A 24,732-nucleotide genomic window follows, 5' to 3' on the forward strand; every position below is an offset into this window, starting at 1 on the left:
TCCTAATAGGCGTAATTCAGGTTGGCACAGCAAGTACAACCCCAATCAAGCAGATATACTGTTGTAACCTGAGAAGATTGAGAAGAGTCTCACTGTGGAGATGCTGAGAAGGTAAGCTTTATTACTGACAGCTTCTAATAGTAGTGACAGAAAGACACACAATTATGCCTAGTAAATTTAACAATTTGACTTCTTTCAACTTGTCTTTTGTCCATTAGATGTTCTTGGGGAAGCATATAGGGTTGTATTTTGGATGGACAGTGCTTATGATCATGGTGAATAATGGTATGTTTTTACTATCAACAATAAGCCATTTGTTTCAATTCTTAATGGTCATCTAAAAATCTAAAATCTATATTTTCAGATTATAAAATATATTTATATTCTGCCTCAAAATTTGGAAAGCAATTAAACTCAAGGCAATGCTATTAAAGTTCATTCAGACTTTACTGAATCAGTAAGTAAATTAAATTTTCTCATTAATAATTTGACAACATGCCATTTAGGAGTCCAGGCCTGGACATACCATTACAGCACAAACAGCATGGAGTGGGAAATAGCTCGCCAGTGGTGCAGGCAGCATCACACTGACATTGTGGCCATCCAGAACAAGGATGAGGTCAGGCACCTGGACCAGAAGTTGCCCTTCCGTAGCTCGTACTACTGGATTGGCCTTAGAAAATTGGCTGGCCAGTGGACGTGGGTGGGAACCATGAAGCCCCTGGCACCCAAGGCAGCCAGCTGGGCTGAAGGAGAACCAAATGACCAGGGAACCAATGAGGACTGCGTGGAGATCTACATCAAAAGGTCCAAGGATTCGGGCATGTGGAATGATGACAGATGCAGCAAAAAGAAAGCAGCGCTTTGTTTCACAGGTAGAATTTATAATTTTAGATTTGTCTTATTGGTGCTGCTCTTAAAGTACTCAAAGACCTGTAACATCCTGAAATCCTACTTTGTTGTTAATAGCAATTTTGAGTGCTTCATTTTCATTTGATCAAACTCATGGGATATTAAACTTAAATGACCAGTGAAGGACTAGCTTTGTAAAAGGAAAAGATATAATGAGTGATACAGTACTTATTTGTGGTAATTAGATTTGACCAAATACAGAAGCGTTTTTTGTATTACTTACACACAAGATAATAAAACACTACTGATTTGAGCGATTTTTTATTAGCATATTTTGGTTATGTGTTTGTGTGCAGCATCATGTTTTGAGTGGTCATGTAGTGAGCATGGCGAGTGTGTGGAGAACATTGGAAACTACACATGCAAGTGCAATGCAGGGTTCACGGGACCCCGTTGTGAAGAAGGTACTGTAAATATTCCAAACCTCAAGATTGTGTTGAAGTATGTGTTCTGCATGCTGTAGTCTCTTTCTCTCTCTGCAGCTGTAGAGTGTGGTATGGTTGAAAATCATAGTTTTAAGCTGCACACTTTTGTGTAATGTTTATGGAGACTTTCATTTCAGTTCTTTCTGCCACTTCCACTGTGTTTGTGGCTAAATAATAAAAGGGTTCACAACAACTACATCACTTGTCATCAGGGAAATGGGATAGTGATTCTCCTGTGCCAGGGAATGATCTACTGTGTTTGTCCTTCTGTTATCTCTATGTATAACATCTTCACTGCATAGGTGATTCATAACTTGTTTCTTCTTCTGATATTTATAGTTGTTGAATGTCCTCCAATTACCACTAGAACCAGTGGTTGGAATATGACATGCAGTCATCCTCTGCGTACAAACAGCTACACCTCTACGTGTGTGTTCAGCTGTGAAGAGGGCTTTGAGCTGAGAGGGTCAAACACAACCCTGTGTGATCAAACTGGACAGTGGACACACACCACCCCTACCTGCACAGGTACTTATTCAGATCAGTATGTATCTGTTTGCATGTTAAAGCATCCATGGATTCTTTATTTTCATAAAAATTCTTTTAAAAAAATTCTTAAAAAAAGCAAAAGAGCTTCTCTGGTTCACACATAATGACATGCTTATTTCTATAAATGTCTTTGCATTATTGCAGTGACTCCAGGAGGAAGTTAAAGCTCCTCCCTTCCTATTTTTGTGAAACAAGACATTGCACAACATGACAATGCTTTCATTTCATGAACTTGCATGAACTGAAATGTTCGGTTTTACTAAAAATATATGACCAAAGATAGCATGCATGCCTACATAGAAAAACTAATATTTATTTTATATCAAGGTCATTCACAATGTTGCCTCAAAATATGTGAAAGTATTTATTACGAGAATATTTAGGACTTTTATTTAGGATATGTGTCAAAAAATAAATAATTATGTATTTTCAGATGTCTTCAGTCAGAGTTTTCACTAGGTTACTGGGGAACCCCACTGACCTCACCTAGCTAATAGTCTTTGTTAACTTAGTCTATAGTCTTTAGTTAACTTTCTCACTGCATTTAATACTAAAAGTTAGCTTGGAGGACTAGAGCTGTGGGGAAACCAGAAGTAACTAATATCTCATATAGTTATCTGTCGTGATCTTATGATCATAGCTAGTTAATTAAAGTATTTAATTTTTTTAATCCAATTTACATTTTAGGCTGTCATTGTTTTATTCCAGCTGTGACCTGTGATCCTGTTGTGAGGCCTCAGAAGGGTACCATGAACTGTACTGATCCACTGGGAAAGTTCTCGTTCCGTTCATCGTGTGATGTGAGCTGTGAGGAAGGATACAAACTGAGAGGAGAGAACAACCTCACCTGCCTCAAGACTGGAAACTGGTCAGCAGAAACACCAGCATGTGAAGGTACAGTTTTTCCTCAGGAGGTGAGATGCACTGAAGATACCAATGGTGGCATGGTAAAGTAGCTAGAGTTTAAACAAATTTTGTACGTGATAAAATGTAATGCACTAGAGGTAATAGCTTATTGAGAAGCTCACAATCAGCACAGTATGATCACACTGGACAGTGGACACACAACACCCTGACCTGCACAGAGACTGATTCATATTTATATTTAACAAAATTTTATTATAATATACCATCACTGGCACAGTTTAATTGGCATATTTATCACTGAAATGTCTTTGTTCTATCGCTGTAACTCCAGCAGGAAGACACCCCCCCCCTTCTGTTTTTGTGAAACAGTTTTTAATCATTGTGTAACATGGCCATAATTACTTCATGCTCTGTGCACCTATGTAAAATGCAGAAATTGTGCCCAAACCACACGGAGCGGGTGCCTGACCTGGAAATAAAGCCAGGTGGAGACGGAGCTTTCTGATAGAGAACCTCTCACAATGTACACCACCAGCACCTTTGAGAGCTGACCATGCATGCTCCACTCCCAAACAAATAACACAAATAATGTGCAAATAGTCCACTGTAAGATATTGGGGGCACAGCAGCATGCCCCTTTTAAATTGTTTGTTGGCCAAATCACAGTAGGGATGCAATAAAACCACAATAAACAGATGACAAAATAGACAGATAATTCATATAGACAATATACCTTCAGAACATATGCTTTCATAAGACACTATTACCTGCAATGTCTGGAACCCTGGCTCCCGGTATACACATGACCAGTGCTGCTGAAGTCCTTAAAGGCCTGGCTAATTTCACATGCCTTAAGATAGAGTCTAATATAACCAGAGCTCTTTCAGGTTTCTCTGCAGGTGCTTTAATGAGGAGAGCAAACCTCTTGGACAGGTGAATTGAAGAGGAGTGATACTCTCATGGGCTAGCCTTAGCATTAGCTTTGTGACTATGCCACCTAGTCATCGCCCATTCACCCCACTGTGAGGGCTCTAATGTCCTAGTTGGGGGGCTACTCACTCCACATAATGCATCTAGACTTTCCCTTACAGACACTACACTGTTCTTAGTATCACTAACCCTCTCTAGCGTCTGGATGCGCACCTGTAATTCTGCAATCTTCTCCAACAGAGAGCTAACAAAAATACACTTATCACAGGTAAAATTACTGCTAATGACGGAGGAAACATCCTGCAGCTAACACACTGGACAAGCTGAATGCTTCCCATACTTACGTCTTTACGTACCTTTAATATTAGCTGAATATGAGCTACACATTAAAAAATTTCGACATCTATTTCCTCTACAATCATTTGTGATTGTTAAAAGCTTTTGATTTTTGCAATTCTGATCACATGTAGTGTGTTAATAACTAACATTGCTTTTGTTCAGCTGTGACCTGTGATCCTGTTGTGAGGCCTCAGAAGGGTACCATGAACTGTACTGATCCACTGGGAAAGTTCTCGTTCCGTTCATCGTGTGATATGAGCTGTGAGGAAGGATACAAACTGAGAGGAGAGAACAACCTCACCTGCCTCAAGACTGGAAACTGGTCAGCAGAAACACCAGCATGTGAAGGTACAGTGTTAATACATGTAGTCCATGATTACAGTTAAGATGTATTACTGCTTAAAGTTAGATTTAACAGCAGGATGTGTGTTAGCATTTTAGTATCTTTTTGTGCTTATATTGAAGTTGTAAGGTGCAGCGCTCTCAATGCTGTTCCTCATGGCTCCATGCATTGTACGGACTCGTTGGGAAAATTCGCTTATGGCTCCGTTTGTGGGTTTGAGTGTGACGTCGGCTTTCTGTTGATGGGTTCAAACTACACCCACTGTAGCTCACAGGGGAACTGGAGCCACAGTCTTCCAGTGTGTCAAGGTACACTAACATTGAATTGACCGTTAGAATTGGGCTCTGTTTAAGATTCAGATGTCACAGATTAATGTCCAGTTACGACTATAACAAAGATTTTCCCGGTAAGATTTTAATAGAATATTAAAGCATACCTCACTGCCTTGACTTGTATTAATAGACTGTATGTGTGTGTGGATCCACAGCGGTACAGTGTTCTCCTCTATCTGCTCACTTCAGTGACGGGAAAATGAACTGCACTCATCCCCTCTCCACCAACAGCTACAAGTCCACCTGTGTGTTTAACTGTGATGAGGGCTTTCAACTCATAGGATCCAATAAAACTCAGTGTGATCACACTGGACAGTGGACACCCAAGACCCCCACTTGCAAAGGTACAAAGTACAGCATTGCAGTTTACAGCAACTTAATTTTTCTATGTAGGCTCAGAATTCCAGGTGCTGCCGTCATTCCAGCATTTAAAACCATATCCCTACAATTCATTTCTTGACTCAACAATCCCTTACTACAAGTTACATGTGGGTCAGTAGAATCAGATTTGTCTACATTCAGTTCATTCATCACCAAAAATTCCAAAGAAATGTGTTATAGTAGTCAAAATATTAAAATAAAAATAAAATTAGTTTATTTTTTAAATTACAATAAAATCTTTACAGCAAGGTTATTGTAGTGACAATGTAGCTGCTGCAAAATTCTGAATATAGCACCAGAATATAGGTGTAAAATTAGGTCTACAATGTGAATTAAGTAAGTTCAGTTGTTCCTCTAACATCATTAGTTCCAATTACATCAAGCTTACATCATTACAGTAAGCTGTATCTGTTACACCACAATCTGTGCCACACCTCACACCACACACTCTATAATGATTCCTGTTCCAGCTGTGACCTGTGATCCTGTTGTGAGGCCTCAGAAGGGTACCATGAACTGTACTGATCCACTGGGAAAGTTCTCGTTCCGTTCATCGTGTGATGTGAGCTGTGAGGAAGGATACAAACTGAGAGGAGAGAACAACCTCACCTGCCTCAAGACTGGAAACTGGTCAGCAGAAACACCAGCATGTGAAGGTACAGTTTTTCCTCAGGAGGTGAGATGCACTGAAGATACCAATGGTGGCATGGTAAAGTAGCTAGAGTTTAAACAAATTTTGTACGTGATAAAATGTAATGCACTAGAGGTAATAGCTTATTGAGAAGCTCACAATCAGCACAGTATGATCACACTGGACAGTGGACACACAACACCCTGACCTGCACAGAGACTGATTCATATTTATATTTAACAAAATTTTATTATAATATACCATCACTGGCACAGTTTAATTGGCATATTTATCACTGAAATGTCTTTGTTCTATCGCTGTAACTCCAGCAGGAAGTGAAAGACACCCCCCCCTTCTGTTTTTGTGAAACAGTTTTTAATCATTGTGTAACATGGCCATAATTACTTCATGCTCTGTGCACCTATGTAAAATGCAGAAATTGTGCCCAAACCACACGGAGCGGGTGCCTGACCTGGAAATAAAGCCAGGTGGAGACGGAGCTTTCTGATAGAGAACCTCTCACAATGTACACCACCAGCACCTTTGAGAGCTGACCATGCATGCTCCACTCCCAAACAAATAACACAAATAATGTGCAAATAGTCCACTGTAAGATATTGGGGGCACAGCAGCATGCCCCTTTTAAATTGTTTGTTGGCCAAATCACAGTAGGGATGCAATAAAACCACAATAAACAGATGACAAAATAGACAGATAATTCATATAGACAATATACCTTCAGAACATATGCTTTCATAAGACACTATTACCTGCAATGTCTGGAACCCTGGCTCCCGGTATACACATGACCAGTGCTGCTGAAGTCCTTAAAGGCCTGGCTAATTTCACATGCCTTAAGATAGAGTCTAATATAACCAGAGCTCTTTCAGGTTTCTCTGCAGGTGCTTTAATGAGGAGAGCAAACCTCTTGGACAGGTGAATTGAAGAGGAGTGATACTCTCATGGGCTAGCCTTAGCATTAGCTTTGTGACTATGCCACCTAGTCATCGCCCATTCACCCCACTGTGAGGGCTCTAATGTCCTAGTTGGGGGGCTACTCACTCCACATAATGCATCTAGACTTTCCCTTACAGACACTACACTGTTCTTAGTATCACTAACCCTCTCTAGCGTCTGGATGCGCACCTGTAATTCTGCAATCTTCTCCAACAGAGAGCTAACAAAAATACACTTATCACAGGTAAAATTACTGCTAATGACGGAGGAAACATCCTGCAGCTAACACACTGGACAAGCTGAATGCTTCCCATACTTACATCTTTACGTACCTTTAATATTAGCTGAATATGAGCTACACATTAAAAAATTTCGACATCTATTTCCTCTACAATCATTTGTGATTGTTAAAAGCTTTTGATTTTTGCAATTCTGATCACATGTAGTGTGTTAATAACTAACATTGCTTTTGTTCAGCTGTGACCTGTGATCCTGTTGTGAGGCCTCAGAAGGGTACCATGAACTGTACTGATCCACTGGGAAAGTTCTCGTTCCGTTCATCGTGTGATGTGAGCTGTGAGGAAGGATACAAACTGAGAGGAGAGAACAACCTCACCTGCCTCAAGACTGGAAACTGGTCAGCAGAAACACCAGCATGTGAAGGTACAGTGTTAATACATGTAGTCCATGATTACAGTTAAGATGTATTACTGCTTAAAGTTAGATTTAACAGCAGGATGTGTGTTAGCATTTTAGTATCTTTTTGTGCTTATATTGAAGTTGTAAGGTGCAGCGCTCTCAATGCTGTTCCTCATGGCTCCATGCATTGTACGGACTCGTTGGGAAAATTCGCTTATGGCTCCGTTTGTGGGTTTGAGTGTGACGTCGGCTTTCTGTTGATGGGTTCAAACTACACCCACTGTAGCTCACAGGGGAACTGGAGCCACAGTCTTCCAGTGTGTCAAGGTACACTAACATTGAATTGACCGTTAGAATTGGGCTCTGTTTAAGATTCAGATGTCACAGATTAATGTCCAGTTACGACTATAACAAAGATTTTCCCGGTAAGATTTTAATAGAATATTAAAGCATACCTCACTGCCTTGACTTGTATTAATAGACTGTATGTGTGTGTGGATCCACAGCGGTACAGTGTTCTCCTCTATCTGCTCACTTCAGTGACGGGAAAATGCACTATTGATTCTGAAGGCCTTAAGGTCGGGTAACACATGATGTCAGCCACTGGCTGAAATATGATTGGATAAATATTCTTGTCATAAATATACACTACTGGAAGCAGCGCAACTGAGAGAAAAGCTATGAAATGTAGAGAATAAACTATTGGGAATAATTTAATACACATTCGTGGAAAAATATATTAAATATATTAAAATGCAAGTCAGAGATTCAGATCACTGCTGTTTAGGCCAGCAGAGACGGCCTTACTGTCCCTGACGGTCCGCCACTGCTGGTTTCTGATTTCCAAATTGTACTCAATGTGTTTCAGAAATAAAAGACTGACATTCCTTCAGCTGGTCAGGATAAAGTTATTTCACAGAATCATTTATTATCAGGCCATGACAAGCTGTATTTGTACCTTTGCAAGTGGGGGTCTTGGGTGTCCACTGTCCAGTGTGATCACACTGAGTTTTATTGGATCCTATGAGTTGAAAGCCCTCATCACAGTTAAACACACAGGTGGACTTGTAGCTGTTGGTGGAGAGGGGATGAGTGCAGTTCATTTTCCCGTCACTGAAGTGAGCAGATAGAGGAGAACACTGTACCGCTGTGGATCCACACACACATACAGTCTATTAATACAAGTCAAGACAATGCAAAGGTACCTTTGCACCTGTAATTCTGCAATCTTCTCCAACAGAGAGCTAACAAAAATACACTTATCACAGGTAAAATTACTGCTAATGACGGAGGAAACATCCTGCAGCTAACACACTGGACAAGCTGAATGCTTCCCATACTTACGTCTTTACGTACCTTTAATATTAGCTGAATATGAGCTACACATTAAAAAATTTCGACATCTATTTCCTCTACAATCATTTGTGATTGTTAAAAGCTTTTGATTTTTGCAATTCTGATCACATGTAGTGTGTTAATAACTAACATTGCTTTTGTTCAGCTGTGACCTGTGATCCTGTTGTGAGGCCTCAGAAGGGTACCATGAACTGTACTGATCCACTGGGAAAGTTCTCGTTCCGTTCATCGTGTGATATGAGCTGTGAGGAAGGATACAAACTGAGAGGAGAGAACAACCTCACCTGCCTCAAGACTGGAAACTGGTCAGCAGAAACACCAGCATGTGAAGGTACAGTGTTAATACATGTAGTCCATGATTACAGTTAAGATGTATTACTGCTTAAAGTTAGATTTAACAGCAGGATGTGTGTTAGCATTTTAGTATCTTTTTGTGCTTATATTGAAGTTGTAAGGTGCAGCGCTCTCAATGCTGTTCCTCATGGCTCCATGCATTGTACGGACTCGTTGGGAAAATTCGCTTATGGCTCCGTTTGTGGGTTTGAGTGTGACGTCGGCTTTCTGTTGATGGGTTCAAACTACACCCACTGTAGCTCACAGGGGAACTGGAGCCACAGTCTTCCAGTGTGTCAAGGTACACTAACATTGAATTGACCGTTAGAATTGGGCTCTGTTTAAGATTCAGATGTCACAGATTAATGTCCAGTTACGACTATAACAAAGATTTTCCCGGTAAGATTTTAATAGAATATTAAAGCATACCTCACTGCCTTGACTTGTATTAATAGACTGTATGTGTGTGTGGATCCACAGCGGTACAGTGTTCTCCTCTATCTGCTCACTTCAGTGACGGGAAAATGAACTGCACTCATCCCCTCTCCACCAACAGCTACAAGTCCACCTGTGTGTTTAACTGTGATGAGGGCTTTCAACTCATAGGATCCAATAAAACTCAGTGTGATCACACTGGACAGTGGACACCCAAGACCCCCACTTGCAAAGGTACAAAGTACAGCATTGCAGTTTACAGCAACTTAATTTTTCTATGTAGGCTCAGAATTCCAGGTGCTGCCGTCATTCCAGCATTTAAAACCATATCCCTACAATTCATTTCTTGACTCAACAATCCCTTACTACAAGTTACATGTGGGTCAGTAGAATCAGATTTGTCTACATTCAGTTCATTCATCACCAAAAATTCCAAAGAAATGTGTTATAGTAGTCAAAATATTAAAATAAAAATAAAATTAGTTTATTTTTTAAATTACAATAAAATCTTTACAGCAAGGTTATTGTAGTGACAATGTAGCTGCTGCAAAATTCTGAATATAGCACCAGAATATAGGTGTAAAATTAGGTCTACAATGTGAATTAAGTAAGTTCAGTTGTTCCTCTAACATCATTAGTTCCAATTACATCAAGCTTACATCATTACAGTAAGCTGTATATGTTACACCACAATCTGTGCCACACCTCACACCACACACTCTATAATGATTCCTGTTCCAGCTGTGACCTGTGATCCTGTTGTGAGGCCTCAGAAGGGTACCATGAACTGTACTGATCCACTGGGAAAGTTCTCGTTCCGTTCATCGTGTGATGTGAGCTGTGAGGAAGGATACAAACTGAGAGGAGAGAACAACCTCACCTGCCTCAAGACTGGAAACTGGTCAGCAGAAACACCAGCATGTGAAGGTACAGTTTTTCCTCAGGAGGTGAGATGCACTGAAGATACCAATGGTGGCATGGTAAAGTAGCTAGAGTTTAAACAAATTTTGTACGTGATAAAATGTAATGCACTAGAGGTAATAGCTTATTGAGAAGCTCACAATCAGCACAGTATGATCACACTGGACAGTGGACACACAACACCCTGACCTGCACAGAGACTGATTCATATTTATATTTAACAAAATTTTATTATAATATACCATCACTGGCACAGTTTAATTGGCATATTTATCACTGAAATGTCTTTGTTCTATCGCTGTAACTCCAGCAGGAAGTGAAAGACACCCCCCCCTTCTGTTTTTGTGAAACAGTTTTTAATCATTGTGTAACATGGCCATAATTACTTCATGCTCTGTGCACCTATGTAAAATGCAGAAATTGTGCCCAAACCACACGGAGCGGGTGCCTGACCTGGAAATAAAGCCAGGTGGAGACGGAGCTTTCTGATAGAGAACCTCTCACAATGTACACCACCAGCACCTTTGAGAGCTGACCATGCATGCTCCACTCCCAAACAAATAACACAAATAATGTGCAAATAGTCCACTGTAAGATATTGGGGGCACAGCAGCATGCCCCTTTTAAATTGTTTGTTGGCCAAATCACAGTAGGGATGCAATAAAACCACAATAAACAGATGACAAAATAGACAGATAATTCATATAGACAATATACCTTCAGAACATATGCTTTCATAAGACACTATTACCTGCAATGTCTGGAACCCTGGCTCCCGGTATACACATGACCAGTGCTGCTGAAGTCCTTAAAGGCCTGGCTAATTTCACATGCCTTAAGATAGAGTGTTTTTAATAGAATATTAAAGCATACCTCACTGCCTTGACTTGTATTAATAGACTGTATGTGTGTGTGGATCCACAGCGGTACAGTGTTCTCCTCTATCTGCTCACTTCAGTGACGGGAAAATGAACTGCACTCATCCCCTCTCCACCAACAGCTACAAGTCCACCTGTGTGTTTAACTGTGATGAGGGCTTTCAACTCATAGGATCCAATAAAACTCAGTGTGATCACACTGGACAGTGGACACCCAAGACCCCCACTTGCAAAGGTACAAATACAGCTTGTCATGGCCTGATAATAAATGATTCTGTGAAATAACTTTATCCTGACCAGCTGAAGGAATGTCAGTCTTTTATTTCTGAAACACATTGAGTACAATTTGGAAATCAGAAACCAGCAGTGGCGGACCGTCAGGGACAGTAAGGCCGTCTCTGCTGGCCTAAACAGCAGTGATCTGAATCTCTGACTTGCATTTTAATATATTTAATATATTTTTCCACGAATGTGTATTAAATTATTCCCAATAGTTTATTCTCTACATTTCATAGCTTCTCTCTCAGTTGCGCTGCTTCCAGTAGTGTATATTTATGATAAGAATATTTATCCAATCATATTTCAGCCAGTGGCTGACATCATGTGTTACCCGACCTTAAGGCCTTCAGAATCAATAGTGCAGGCGCCCGGAGCTTAAAATAAGTGGCAATGAAACTGTTCCATTAACCAATCAGATTTCGAGTTGGCGTCACTGGGGCCATCTAGCAGGCATGGGATTACATCACCAATTTCCCGTCTTTTGATTGGATAATTGGAGTGGTCAGAGGCAGCGACCCGCACACACTAAATAATATATATATATATATTTTAACTCACAATGGCTGACAGAGGAGAGGAAATCGATTTGGTCGTGGACATCCTTACAAATGCATTTTATAGGCGGACTTTTCAAGAAAATCCTTTTGATTCTTCAAAATAGTTGGTAAGCTTTTTCAAGAACCATTTATGCTTTTGGGTTTTCTTTTTTTTTCTGGGTTTTCTTTTTTATGTTGCGTCCTCCAGAGATTGCAGTTTGCTGCATACGGCATCAAGAATGTCTTTTTTGAGAAAAGTAACCGTAATAAAATGGACTATTCCTTGTGAGGTGTGAAATACTGTAGACTAATTTCTTTCTTACTTTGTTATTTAACGGGTGATTAGTATCTATTGCCATGGCATGATGCTGTAGAGGTGGATTAATTCAGGAAGGACACCAGTGAAGACCTAGGTGTGAAGGTGTGAAATGCATGGTGCACCAATGGAAACCAGTGAGGTTTATATTCCTATATATATATATATATATATATATATATATATATATATATATATATATATATATATATATATATATATATATGTACAACACCTACATTTTTTTTCTTATTAGTTTCACTGCAGATATAGACTCATTTACAATGACTATATTCTGAACTATATTGTAAAGAGAGAGAGAAACATAAAAAACAAACATATAACATAGAGATTCAAAATCAATGTTATTGTGAAGAAAATTTCTTGTATTCAGACTAATGTTACACAGCTGCTTAAATGGATTTTCTGGATGTTTCCTTCAGATTATTAAAGTAATCTACGTGTAGTTCTAGATTTGTCTTTAACAGAGTTAAGAGTCCAGACTACTTAAACACTTGTGATTAAAGGTGTTTTAGGTGACATTAGCCATTTCGCCCCTAAGGTAAGCTGTTATGTAGGTAGGCTAGAGACTTTTTTTGTCCCTTGTTTCTGGTAACTGGGACTGTGTGAGCACTTTTTGTTGACATTAATTTTGTGCTCATCCTTCTCTGTAGCTCGACAGTGCCCTTTGCTGTCCAGTCCAGAGAATGGCTTCACTAAGCATAATTATGGTATATAAATGCCATAATTATGCTATAGGCTATTATAATTATAAATAGCATATATATATATATATAGAGAGAGAGAGAGAGAGAGAGAGAGAGAGAGAGTAGATAAATATATAAAAGAAAAATTAATATATAATGAATTATTGAGTGATTAGATAATAGAGATAATGACGAATAAGAGATAATAAAGATTAGAGATACTAAAGAATAAAGTGAATTGTGTGTGTGTTTCAGTGGAGGGCATGACAGTAGGCACTGGCTTTCTTGTCTATGGTGCAGTTGGCGCAGCATCAGCACTTGGCCTGCTGCTGATGGGGGGATTGGTCATGCTGATGGTGCGGCAGTTCAGCAAGGGTAAGAGATGTGCTTTTCTTACACATTTCGGTCTCAGAAAAGGAACACAGACAGTCCTTTAATGTTATTTTTCCATGACAGAAACAAACTGTTCATATATCTGTATATTTCCTCTGCTCCAGATAAGTTCACTCCGGATTACTCAGCCTGGGATGGAGCTCTAAATCCAGCATTTGAAGGCCTTTAACCATTTTAAGGAAAGCATGCAGTTCTTTATTATGTACTAGGACAAAACATAATTTTTTGTAATAATGATTAGATAAATTGATGGACTGTCTTATGTGCATCTGAAATATGACTAAAGGGCAATATTTTCATCAGAGGTTTTGATTTTATAAATAAAGTCATCCATGAAACCGTGTCTTTCTGTTTTTCTACAGGTAGTAACATAATGTTAATGGATTAGGTATTATATTTTAATTTATAATAATAATAATAATAATAATAATAATAATTTAACAAGTGGTGCTTTAATCACTACACCTATACATACCTTTTTAGCCAGAATATTTATGTGAAAGAAAGAAGATGATTATTCTATTAGGGGACAAAAAAATAATGTGATGTGTCTGTAAGTCACTTTAACAGAGGTGTTACAGTAACTCACATTCAGCTCTGTCTCGAGGAATTCGGACTGGTAATGGCAGGAAATATGTAGACTTAAATCATTAACTATCTCATCAAGTCATTATATGTTGTCATCATGTTTCTGTGCAGGTTAAATAGTCATATTGTTTATTTTTTAATTGCATGTAGTTTATAGTGCACAGTAAATTACTCAGGTAAAAACATGGTATGTACTGAGACAGTCCGACTCAGTTATGTAGAAAAATGCCTGTCAGGTTGTGTATATTTTGGAAACGTTACCACAAATGAAGCGAACTGAATATTCAGATACATTACAATTTCATAAGTGTTTCACAAACACTTCAAATGTAACACAGTGAGTTACTGTAAACATTTCCAGAAGAGCTCCAGAGAGAGATTAAGGAGAAGCAGATAACACAGAGAGTAAAGTAAGAATAAAAAAAGCACCAATAATCTGCTAATGTTGTCAAATATCTGCTGTGTTCACTGTGTACCTGTGCACACATTATGTAAGCATTTACTAATAATATATGACCCTTCATAGTGAAGTTACCTTTATATCACGTTTGAATAACGTGAAATTGCTGGGTTATCTCAGTCAGTCCTCATAAATCATCTGTTACTCAGGTTATATGTGCATCAGGTCTAATATCTCTTAAAGACAAATATTATACAACAATAGCAGACGCATTCTGGCTGGTCTCCTGCCAGCGACTTGGGTAGGTGTTATTCCTCAATGTCTGGGTATCTCCCTTGCTGTCTCACTCACTCTCTCTATTTCTCTGCTGGGGAGGATAAAGAGTGAGTCCTGCTGTGGCTCCCCACAGTGGGATCGCTCACACACCCACGGCTTCTTCCATCTTCGCCGCAGACTCCATCGCCCTAGAGTGGGCATGCAGCCCAGAGCCCGTTGGCTCCGGGCTCGGTGCCCGCCGTCGCCTGCTCGTTGTCCGCAGACTGACCTCTGCCCGTTCACCTTGCTCTCTGAGTAGGAGACTCTTGAGGTCAAAGGGTCTGGGGATGTTTCTTTTTTCCTCTGGAGTGGGGTGATGGACAGATCTGATAATGAAATTGTATTTAGATTTTTTTTTAAAGTCAGATAATAACCGTGATATACAGCAGTCTTTTACAGTCTTTTATAGATGTATAAAAAAGTTATTAATAAAAAGATATATTAAGTTGTAATTCATTTGTAGTTTAGATTGCTTGACTGGTGCAGCAGCACAAGATATTTGAACAGAAATGTTTATATATGTCATAAAAATTTCTTTTGCAGCTCCACATGTCAAGGAAAACCTCTCAATCCTCAGTGATGGACAAATTCCCCAGGCAGCAAATTAAGAAATTAAAGAGCAACAAAAGAAAAGCAGATCAGTTAAGCTGCTCTCAACACATCTTCAGTGTTTCAAAATATTTGGCAAAAAAAAAGGTTTTCCTGAACAAAGCCGATGCATCTGTCGTTGCAGTTTCTCAGCATGATGCCAATTATATCGGTTAGTAGACAGAGGGTTAGCTGCCTGTCCTGGCACAGTCAGAGTCATAAATAACCGATCAGCTGACTGCAAGTCTCTTGGCTGCTATAAGAATAATAACGAGGCTATTGGTGCCTGCTGTGTCCGCATGATAGCCATTTGATTATTTTTCCTTTGCCTTGCATAACAAGCAAGCCAACTGGCCTTCCTATGCCAAGGAATGCACCAGAGACTGGAAGGAACGGGCAAGCAGGTGTGCAATATAGTCCTGGGTTCTAACAATCACTGGGTCTACTGGTTTGGTCGTTTTATATTTGGAAAAGCAGAAATGGCTGTTATAGTCGAACGTAAACAACTCTTTAAACACTTCAGGAAATCACAGTAAAATAGTATGTTATGTCGTATATTTGACTTAGCAACTAGCATTAAATGAATGTGTGTGTGTGTGTGTGTGTGTGTGTGTGTGTAGTTATTAGAGTTCAGAGTAGAAGTCTGGAGCCATCAGTCTGGTGTCTTTCTTTAAAATGACACATCCATGTCTAAACTTCGGCTCATCTTTGCTTTCGTCCTGTATTCTCACTTGGCAGGTCAAGCGCTCGGTGACAGACAGTTCGATTGTTCTTGACCAGCTCTTGCATATCAAGCTCTGATTTCAGCCTCAAGAAATGTGAGCTTCTGGGTTGTGAGGAGCGAGGGTTCACCACTGGGGCAAGATGGCCACACAGATCATATCGATATTGGCATGCCAAATATTTTCTCCTGACATGGCAGTGAACTGAACCCATAACCCAACCAGCCATAGTTCTAGTCCCTCCTCCCAGATCCAGAACATTCCAGTTTACTGGGTGGTCTGGGCATACAAAAGAAAGCAGAAGAATTTTGAACTGGCCCAAGTGTGAATGAAAAGAGCACAATAGTGGCATTTATTAAGCACTGTGTCCATTACTCGATGCTGACCTGTTAAGCTGAGGAATGTGAGGGCCACACAGCTGAGAATTTGGATCAGCAGTTTTTAATTATAAGTATGGGGTGCAGGTTAAACCTGGCTAATTGTCTATTAGTTTTTTTGTTTTCCTGATAAATATGATATTAAAAGGATAGTATTGATGGGACAGAGAACACTGTTTATATCTCTGTACATAAAGAAATATTGATTTGAAAGTCATGTCAGTCGTAGTGATGTGCAAATGTTTTTCTAACTTTCTATTAACAGTTAACACATACTGGGTTTCAAATCCCACACACACACACACACACACACACACACAATCTCTCTTTCTTTCTTTCTTTCTTTCTTTCTTTCTTTCTCTCTCTCTCTCTCTCTCTCTCTCCCATTTCACATCTAGGGAATTAAGTGACCACAGGAGGAAAGAGAAACTCCACACAGATAAATCCTCACACCTGGTCTACAATGGCCTCATTTTTTTATTTCATTCAAATGAGTTTATTGATCCAAAAGAATTAGGGAAATCGCAGGATTAAATATAAATTAGACAGAGAAGTTACCAAATCACAGCCACTATTAACACACACACACACACACACTATTACACACAGGTGGCAAAATAAGAGTCCTGCATGGAATATAGTCGGTCAATGGGGGTCAGGATGGATGTCTCCCCAGATGATAGACAGTCTCTGTGTGGGTGAAGCAGGTCACTGTCCATGTCAGTGTACCAACCATCAGTAACATCTACAGAGAGAGGAACAAGGCTTAGACAAAGAATGTGAGCAATATTTACACAATGTCTGTACACACAGAAATCTATGGATTTGAGTACCATATGGGTTCATATGATCTCCAGGCATCTGAGGAGGTGTGAGACCTTGTCTGAGGTCCATCTTAAAGCTGTGGGTTTCCTGCTGTTGAGCTGCAGATAAAAATGAGCTCAAGCTCTCCAGCTCGGCCGAAAATCCTCCAGCAGAGGGCGCTGTATCATCAGGATTAAAAAGGCAATTGAAAGCTTACATACTACAAACTTTTACATCCTGGATTTACCCACAGTCCTACACCATCAACATCCCCGAGTTTCAACAGAGCTCTAGTGTTTAAAGATCCAGGCCATAATGCTGTGTGTGTGTGTGTGTTCATACCGGTGGTGTGTGTTTGGCTGTCATTCTCCTCCTGAGGGGACTGACACTGCTGCTGCTGCTGCTGTCGTCTGGCCAGTTTCTTCATCTACAGTTTAATAATAAAAAAAAAAAATCCATATTTAGTTTTCAAATTCAAATTCTCTCAATTCAGCTGAATTTACTTTACACTTTGACCACGTGTCCAACCAAGAAACCATGTACCTGTAGAATTACATTCCCATGTAAAGAAATGCAGGAGATCAGGCATGTCATCAATTTCCTGAATGATCCATTAACACTAACTACTTCTTCACTGGCGAGGGAGAAATTAAATGTTGCTTTTGAGTGTTTGTGTGTGTGTGTGTGTGTGTGTGTGTGTGTGTGTGTATGACAGGCATCATGTTACCTTGGCTCTTTGGTTCTGGAACCAGACCTGGACGACTCGTACACTCAAGCCCGTCTCGGCTGCCAAGGTCTCCCTTACCTTACAGTAGAAGAAAGAAAGCGTGAGATAGATACAGAACAACAGATAAAGAGAGAGAGAGAGAGAGAGGGTGGGGGGGGTAGCATGACCTTCCTGGTTTATGGGTCATGTAGGCTAAGTGATGTACTGACCCTCTGTGGAGTATCAGATCAACAGAGATAAATAGACAGCCACCAGAACAACAGCTCTCACACACAACGACACAGCACACACACTTCTCTGTCTTTCTGTGTTTCTTTCTTTCACATGCAAGGTATATATATATATATATATATATATATATATATATATATATATATATATATAGATAGATAGATAGATAGATAGATAGATAGATAGATAGATAGATAGATAGATAGATAGATAGATAGATAGATAGATAGATATTAAAAAAAAAACAGTTGCACAGCACTAGTTTAGAGAACTTTGCTGCATTTCCACCTTCACTGCTGTTCATCTCAGAAAGTCTAAGAGTTTGAGGTGTTCCTACTTTTCTGCAAGGTTTGGATGAGACTTCAAACGAGGCTTTGAACGCTCGTCTCTGCTGTGTGGTCAGGATGGTGCGTGGCCGTTTCGGTCTCTTGTGGTCTCCGTCTCTGGTGGGGTTTCTGTCTCCTGACAGCTTAAGGTTGTGTTCATCCTCTCCATCTTCCTCATCCTCACTCCGGCCTGCTAATGAGTTATGGGCTAATCAAGTCTTTTTATATATTTATAGCTGTTTGTTTAACTGAGAGATGATCAGACCCTGCAAACACTTTATAAATTATTTTATTAATTTATAAAGTGTTTTATTACAATTTATTAAATCAAATGACTTTCTCCTAAAGTCCCGGTTATTATACTGAATCATGGTCACTTTTGAAACACACAAATAAACAAACAAACAAAATGTTCATATCTAGTAATATATAAGTGACATAATGGATTTGATTTCCTTAATTTGTAAATGAAAGGATTTAATTTTTGATAATCTACTACCTGATTGTATGTCTCACACATAAATACATAAATACTTTAAGAGCCAGAAGAAACTTTTCAACATTGTTTTTTTCTAGAATTGTAATCTGTATTTTGGTCTAAAACTAAAAAATATTTCTAATCATAACCCTAAATGCCTGATAGAAGATACTAAATGAAAGGCCTGGCAGTGTGTGTCACTGTGCAGTACCTGAGTCTGTGGTGGTGGGACTGCTCAGTGTGTGCTGGTAATGTTGTGTACAGAGCAGCTTGTCTCCCACCAGCACACAGCGATCTCCTTTCTGCAGCCGGCACTCACACACTGAGCAGTAGAAACAGTGCAGGTGGAAAACTGCATCACCCGCTCGCATCACCAGCTCTGCCGGGGAGATCACCTCCACACAAGCCCTACAGCGCACTGAGAACAGTCTAGAGAGAGAGAGAGAGTTAGAGAGAGAGAGAGAGAGAGAGAGACAGACAGACAGACAGACAGACAAAGAGAGAGAGAGAGAGAGAGAGAGAGAGACAGAGAGAGAGAGACAGACAGACAGACAAAGAGAGAGAGATAGACAGAGGGAGAGAGACAGACAGACAGACAGACAAAGAGAAAGAGTTAATTATTTAAGAATCAGAGACACTGATTATTTAAGAATGATTTAATTATGTAACTAGTTAGCTGTAGAAACTTTATGTAGCTATTACTTTCTCATCATTAAATTAAAGCATGCAGGACGGAGCATGCCCACGAGTGATAAACTATAAGTGACATGGGTGTCTGGTTACTTGCTAGTGTAAATATTGTGTGAGGAAAAAAAACAGCAAGAAGAAGCAGAACATCAAATTACAGAAGCTGTAGAAAATTCTGGACATTCTGAGTAAACATTCAGTACAATGAGCACAACAAAACCAACAGGAGCGGCATCAGGATAAACTAGAGTTCACACACTGAAGATATTCCTGGAACGTCGCTCTTTTCATATAGGAGTCAGATGAGACTGCTGGCTTTTTCCTCAAACCTGCCTCCCCCTGGTTTTCCACCCTTCGACCCTCCTAAAACACACTGATGCATTGCCCCTACCACAGTCTTAGCTCCTAGCAACTGGAGCTGTGGGTCAGAAGGAACTGAGACGTGGGCCGTCGGCTCCACTGCAGCGTCCGGGGACAGAACTCCCAGGGAGCGGAGTAAAAAGCAGCTCTGCAGGCCATGGCTCCAGCCCGAGCAGTCACGACAGGGCCTCCTGGTGAGAGAGGCTGAGCCAGGGAACCATCTTAACTCGACTTAACCGATTGCAGACAATTACAGAACTTGGCCCCGAGCTGCGCTTGCATTGTTGTGTCCTGGCAGCCGCCGCATTTTCTGTTTGTCAAACCATGGGCTGAGATTTCCACGGCCAGAGGGGGGCCGGGTCCGGGTTGGGGATGCAGGTGACAGGGGAGGTTTGTGTCCAGAGGTGTGACAGCTTGTGAGAGGATGAGCTCACTAACTTTTTGAAATGAGGAATTTAAGATGTTTCAGTTTCATTAGACTAACAGTTGAAGTTCTGCACGAATCACTCTTTATTTAACCATATTATGATTAACCAACTCTTTTAATTATGTTATCTAACAATCTGAAGGAATGTACTCCTGGTATGCGTCCTGTGCGCACACACACACACACACACACACACACAGTGAAAATCCTCCTGTGATGAGCATGAACTGAAACATCCCGAAGCCTTGCATTGTTGTGGGTTATTAGTGTTGCTGTGGGAAACCCACTGAGGTTTTTCTGGAGCTCACAGGGGAGAGGCTCGACACACTGCTCACACACTCACTAATTTTACTGAGAGTCTGTGAAGTTATTTATGCTGACCAAAAATCCTAAGACAGTAAGAGATTGAATTGGTTAATGGTTATGACTTTTTTACCGTATTGGATACTAGTCAGTGTCTGAAAATACATTTAGAATATTAATGACTGAAATTCAACAGTAATTATTTAATTACATGAACATTTTAGTGCCAATTGTCCCAAAATCACGTCCCACACTGTCATTATCATACATCAGTTGGTCAATCCAAGTGAGTGGCTCAAATGTGTATTCAAGTGATTTTCAGTCAGTTTAGGCAGATATAAAGGGGTCCAGGTTATTAAACCTAAAGCAATGGTTCAGAGCCAGCAGGCTGAAGGTCTGACCTTAAACAATGTAATGCAGAAAAAAGTGAAGGTGGCCTCAGGCCCTGTCACAAAAACTTCTTATAGGCATCTCAGGATCAGTAACTTCAAAAACCAGTGAAGGTTGTGTAGAGTTTATCTTAGAGTTCAACACTGAAAAGAAATTCAGACACACTCAGGTCAGTACCGGAGAATTCCTTATACTGAAAAATATCTATTATCATGAATATTTCATTTCATTTATGTTGTGAAGCCTCTTATTACAACAGCATCAGTGAAAACTTCTATTAATTATATTACTCTAATAATTTCTTTTAAGTAACTGCCTTTTACTGGTCAGGGTTACAGTGGATCCAGATCCTGGGAATACTGAATACCTGGGAACACCCAGAACAGGACTCTGGTACACCCAGGGGTACTACTTACACACACACACACACACACACACACACAGAGTGAGTGATTTTTGAACTGTATGTACTTTATTATTGTAGTTGAACGGCAGGTTAAATATGTACAGTAGGATCTGATAAGAAAACACTGGATCAGGCAGTGCACTGACCCACTTACAGTAATTCTGCTCCTCAACAGAATACAAAACGTGCCAGCTAGAGCCCTGGCGAACAGGAACCTAGTGGTCTCCTGCACTTAAGTAGCATGATAGTGGGCAGTGCCAGGCACTGGGTATGTGGCTAATTGGTCAGGTCATATAAGCTCACGCTTGGACGAGCAGCGCCCCTGAGATGAAAGCGATGACACCAGGCATCAACCCAGATGGCTCAGTGCAAGGTACAGTCTGGGAGCCAACCCTTCACACACACACACACACACTCAGAACCCCCTACTCAAGCTCTCCCCTGAACATATGGTCCACTCCTCACTTCTCCTAAAAACCTGCATTAACTTCACAGTCTACTGCAATTCCACTTATTAAGAGCACAGTGGTCATTCTTTCATCATCACTTCAGCAGTGTGTGTGTGTGTGTCTACGAGAGTCGAGAGTAGAGGATCTACGTATTCAGAAGAAATAATCCCTATAGTCTCTATGTGCATATGAGTGCATATCTGATCCAGCATGGATGCTTAAATCATCAGGAAGAGCAAACAGCTTAAATGAATTTAACTGTACTTCTACACTGCTGGAAAGTAAGAGCTAAAATCACGTACTGGTTAAGACTTTCTCTCACATCTGTCTGATCCTGACAAACTGTTGAAGTTTAATAGTTATAGTTTGAAACACTTGAAAGCAAGATTTCTTTATTTTTCGGACCTGCTCTCAGTTGGCTCTGTCTGGGTCATATCCTGTCTTCTAGCCTGGCTTGTGTTCTCATATTTGGAGGTGAGAACGAATGTGTGAGGAAGAAAATGCATGGATTTGTTTTTGAGGGGTCAATAGAGGGGTGGCGCACAGCGGCGATGTGGCCATATGCTGTCCCCAGCTTGCAGTTGCCACGTTGATGAGTCTCGCTAATTTAACACATTTTGACAATGTGTCAGTAGTGCTGTCCTGGTCTGGACCACTCTTTGTGTGTGTGTGTGTGTGTGTGTGTCCACACATTCCTTGGCCCATCACAACCCCTCCCTCTTAGTCACCTTGTCTTGAAAGAACTCAGTGCCAAGTGCCTCAACCTCCCTACACACAACACACACACATTTATGTTGCTATACTTGTAAGGACCTTCCACTGACATTGGGTAATTAATGTTATACTAGAACCAAACCTAACCCCAATGCTAAAAGTCAGAAGGCAAAACAATACACTGTGGAAACCGAATCACTGAATCTAGTATTAATGCAGGAAGTGAAATTGATTAACCATTGAACTGACCGATAAAATGCTGCTCAGGAGTTCCTTTGTACTCTTCTAGAGCTGATGTTATGTTAAACTTCTTGCTGTTTATAACAAGAGATGACTTATGACACACATATACAACTCATAGTGGAAAATCTCTGCACTTACTTCAAAGCAAAAATAGTAATGTTTTAATATTGCTGTGTTTTTTTTAATTATTGACGATACCTTGGAAAATTATTAAACAAATCCTATCAAAATGGTGGATGTGTGGTTCAGAGGGCAGTGCTGCTGATGGTTCAGAGGGCAGTGCTGCTGATGGTTCAGAGGGCAGTGCTGCTGATGGTTCAGAGGGCAGTGCTGCTGATGGTTCAGAGGGCAGTGCTGCTGATGGTTCAGAGGGCAGTGTTGCTGCCTCACAGTACTGTGTCCTGAGCTCAGCTTTCTGTCTGTGTGGAATTTGTGTGCGTCTTCTCTCCAGGTCTTCAGGTCGGTGGATTGGCTACACTACACTTGCCCTCGGTCAGTCCCTTGGTGTGTCTGTGTGTGTGTGTGCCCTGTGATAGAACTGACAGGGTGTGTCCCTTCCTCGCACACAGCTGCTCCTGGGACATGCTCTGGACACACCTCAACCCTGAGCAGGACCATGTGCTAACTGACTGAATGAGGAAACTTACCACATGGTCATAATATATACATAATATTATACTATATAATATATAATATATACTGAAAACTGAAAAAGCCCCATGCTGTCTGATAGAAAAGTGTTTGAAGCCACAGCTGGACGGTTCTGTAACAGCCATTTCTGAGCAATAACCAGTCTGTCCTATCACGAGCTTCACCCATATGTTGCATTCATGTACACATTCTACCCTGGCACATAGGAAAACAAAACTCAGAACTGATATACTGGTATTAGAAGTTTTGTGGATCTTACTGTTGGTAATCCTGCCTGCAGTAGATTTTGGAGTCTCGCAGGAAGCAGGTGCTCTTCAGCGGCTCAGCACAAGCAGCACACTTCACACAGCGCTCGTGCCACAGAGAGTCATGCACACGCAGCAGGAAACGCTCACCAATGGGCTGGTGGCAGCCCTCACACACAGGACTGCATGCACCCTCTGTATCAGCACACACACACACACACACACAATCAGGATAAATAAATAGATATAACTCACAACTTGTGTTATTCAGAATGAAATACGAGATTACATTAATGCTGTTGTGCCACTGTTGTGTGGTATCAGATAGATAGATAGATAGATAGATAGATAGATAGATAGATAGATAGATAGATAGATAGATAGATAGATAGATAGATAGATAGATAGATCTGTGCAGACTCATGCACAAATTTTTTCATTGAAGAGGGTAAAATAAATTGTATAAAAAGTTTGATGAAGATGATGAAGATGATGATCTTGCTTTAGATTTATTTACCCAATAAAGTTGTTAAATTGCCTTCTCCCATGTTTGGCTCTTCAGAACAAACCCCCTGAGGAAAAAACATTTCAGTCGTAACTCAAATATAATGAAGATAAACAACATCAGTGGAATAAATCTGACTAAATTTAAAGCGCTTCTAAAATACGTCTGTGTAAATTTCATTTATTATTAGATTCATTACTCAAGAACGATTTAAACTTAGAAAGATTTTATAAAGCCAAATTTCATTTTGCCAATCAAATTAAACATGTTCACATAAACAAGTAAAACAACAACAACAACAACAACAACAACAACAACAACAATAATAATAATAATA

At 40.2% G+C, this 24,732-nt stretch overlaps 2 protein-coding genes across 10 annotated transcripts; one reads left to right on the forward strand and one right to left on the reverse strand.

Moving 5' to 3' along the window:
- The first annotated feature begins 23 nt into the window (after nt 1–23).
- selp (selectin P) lies at nt 24–13,797 on the forward strand. Of its 9 annotated transcripts, none has more exons than XM_058379301.1 (19): nt 25–111; nt 219–285; nt 507–875; nt 1,209–1,316; nt 1,677–1,865; nt 2,574–2,780; nt 4,185–4,370; nt 4,488–4,673; nt 4,853–5,041; nt 5,549–5,734; nt 7,144–7,329; nt 7,447–7,632; nt 8,807–8,992; nt 9,110–9,295; nt 9,475–9,663; nt 10,171–10,356; nt 11,275–11,463; nt 13,322–13,441; nt 13,564–13,797. In XM_058379301.1, exons 2-19 carry the CDS (start codon nt 219–221, stop codon nt 13,626–13,628), a joined length of 3,180 nt encoding a protein of 1,059 aa, XP_058235284.1. In that variant the 5' UTR covers nt 25–111; the 3' UTR covers nt 13,629–13,797. The 9 variants fall into 9 exon arrangements, with proteins under 9 accessions (XP_058235292.1, XP_058235291.1, XP_058235284.1 ...); XM_058379302.1 differs by having other exon boundaries at nt 2,595–2,780; XM_058379307.1 differs by lacking the exon at nt 9,475–9,663.
- A 3,174-nt stretch (nt 13,798–16,971) lies between these two features.
- On the reverse strand, nt 16,972–24,438 carry lmx1a (LIM homeobox transcription factor 1, alpha). The gene is made up of 8 exons (XM_058378910.1): nt 24,408–24,438; nt 23,905–24,085; nt 19,227–19,444; nt 18,549–18,727; nt 17,981–18,058; nt 17,596–17,680; nt 17,283–17,432; nt 16,972–17,194 (listed from the first exon to the last, which is right to left on the reverse strand). Exons 1-8 carry the CDS (start codon nt 24,436–24,438, stop codon nt 17,049–17,051), a joined length of 1,068 nt encoding a protein of 355 aa, XP_058234893.1. The 3' UTR covers nt 16,972–17,048.
- Between the last annotated feature and the right edge of the window lie 294 nt (nt 24,439–24,732).

Source organism: Hemibagrus wyckioides, linkage group LG25, assembly GCF_019097595.1.
Source record: "Hemibagrus wyckioides isolate EC202008001 linkage group LG25, SWU_Hwy_1.0, whole genome shotgun sequence".
Lineage (NCBI taxonomy): Eukaryota > Metazoa > Chordata > Actinopteri > Siluriformes > Bagridae > Hemibagrus > Hemibagrus wyckioides.

Excerpts from the sequence above, each read along its gene's own strand:
- lmx1a (XM_058378910.1), bottom strand. The coding sequence starts at position 24,438 with ATGGGAGAAGGCAATTTAACAACTTTATTGG. Across the intron at positions 19,445-23,904 it reads TGCAGGCAGGATTACCAACA|ACTGTTCTCAGTGCGCTGTA; the intron begins GTAAGATCCACA and ends CTCTCTCTCTAG. Across the intron at positions 17,433-17,595 it reads CAGCCAAACACACACCACCG|CGCCCTCTGCTGGAGGATTT; the intron begins GTATGAACACAC and ends CTGATGATACAG.
- selp (XM_058379301.1), top strand. The coding sequence starts at position 219 with ATGTTCTTGGGGAAGCATATAGGGTTGTATTTTGGATGGACAGTGCTT. Across the intron at positions 7,633-8,806 it reads CAGTCTTCCAGTGTGTCAAG|CTGTGACCTGTGATCCTGTT; the intron begins GTACACTAACAT and ends GCTTTTGTTCAG. Across the intron at positions 9,664-10,170 it reads CAAGACCCCCACTTGCAAAG|CTGTGACCTGTGATCCTGTT; the intron begins GTACAAAGTACA and ends TTCCTGTTCCAG.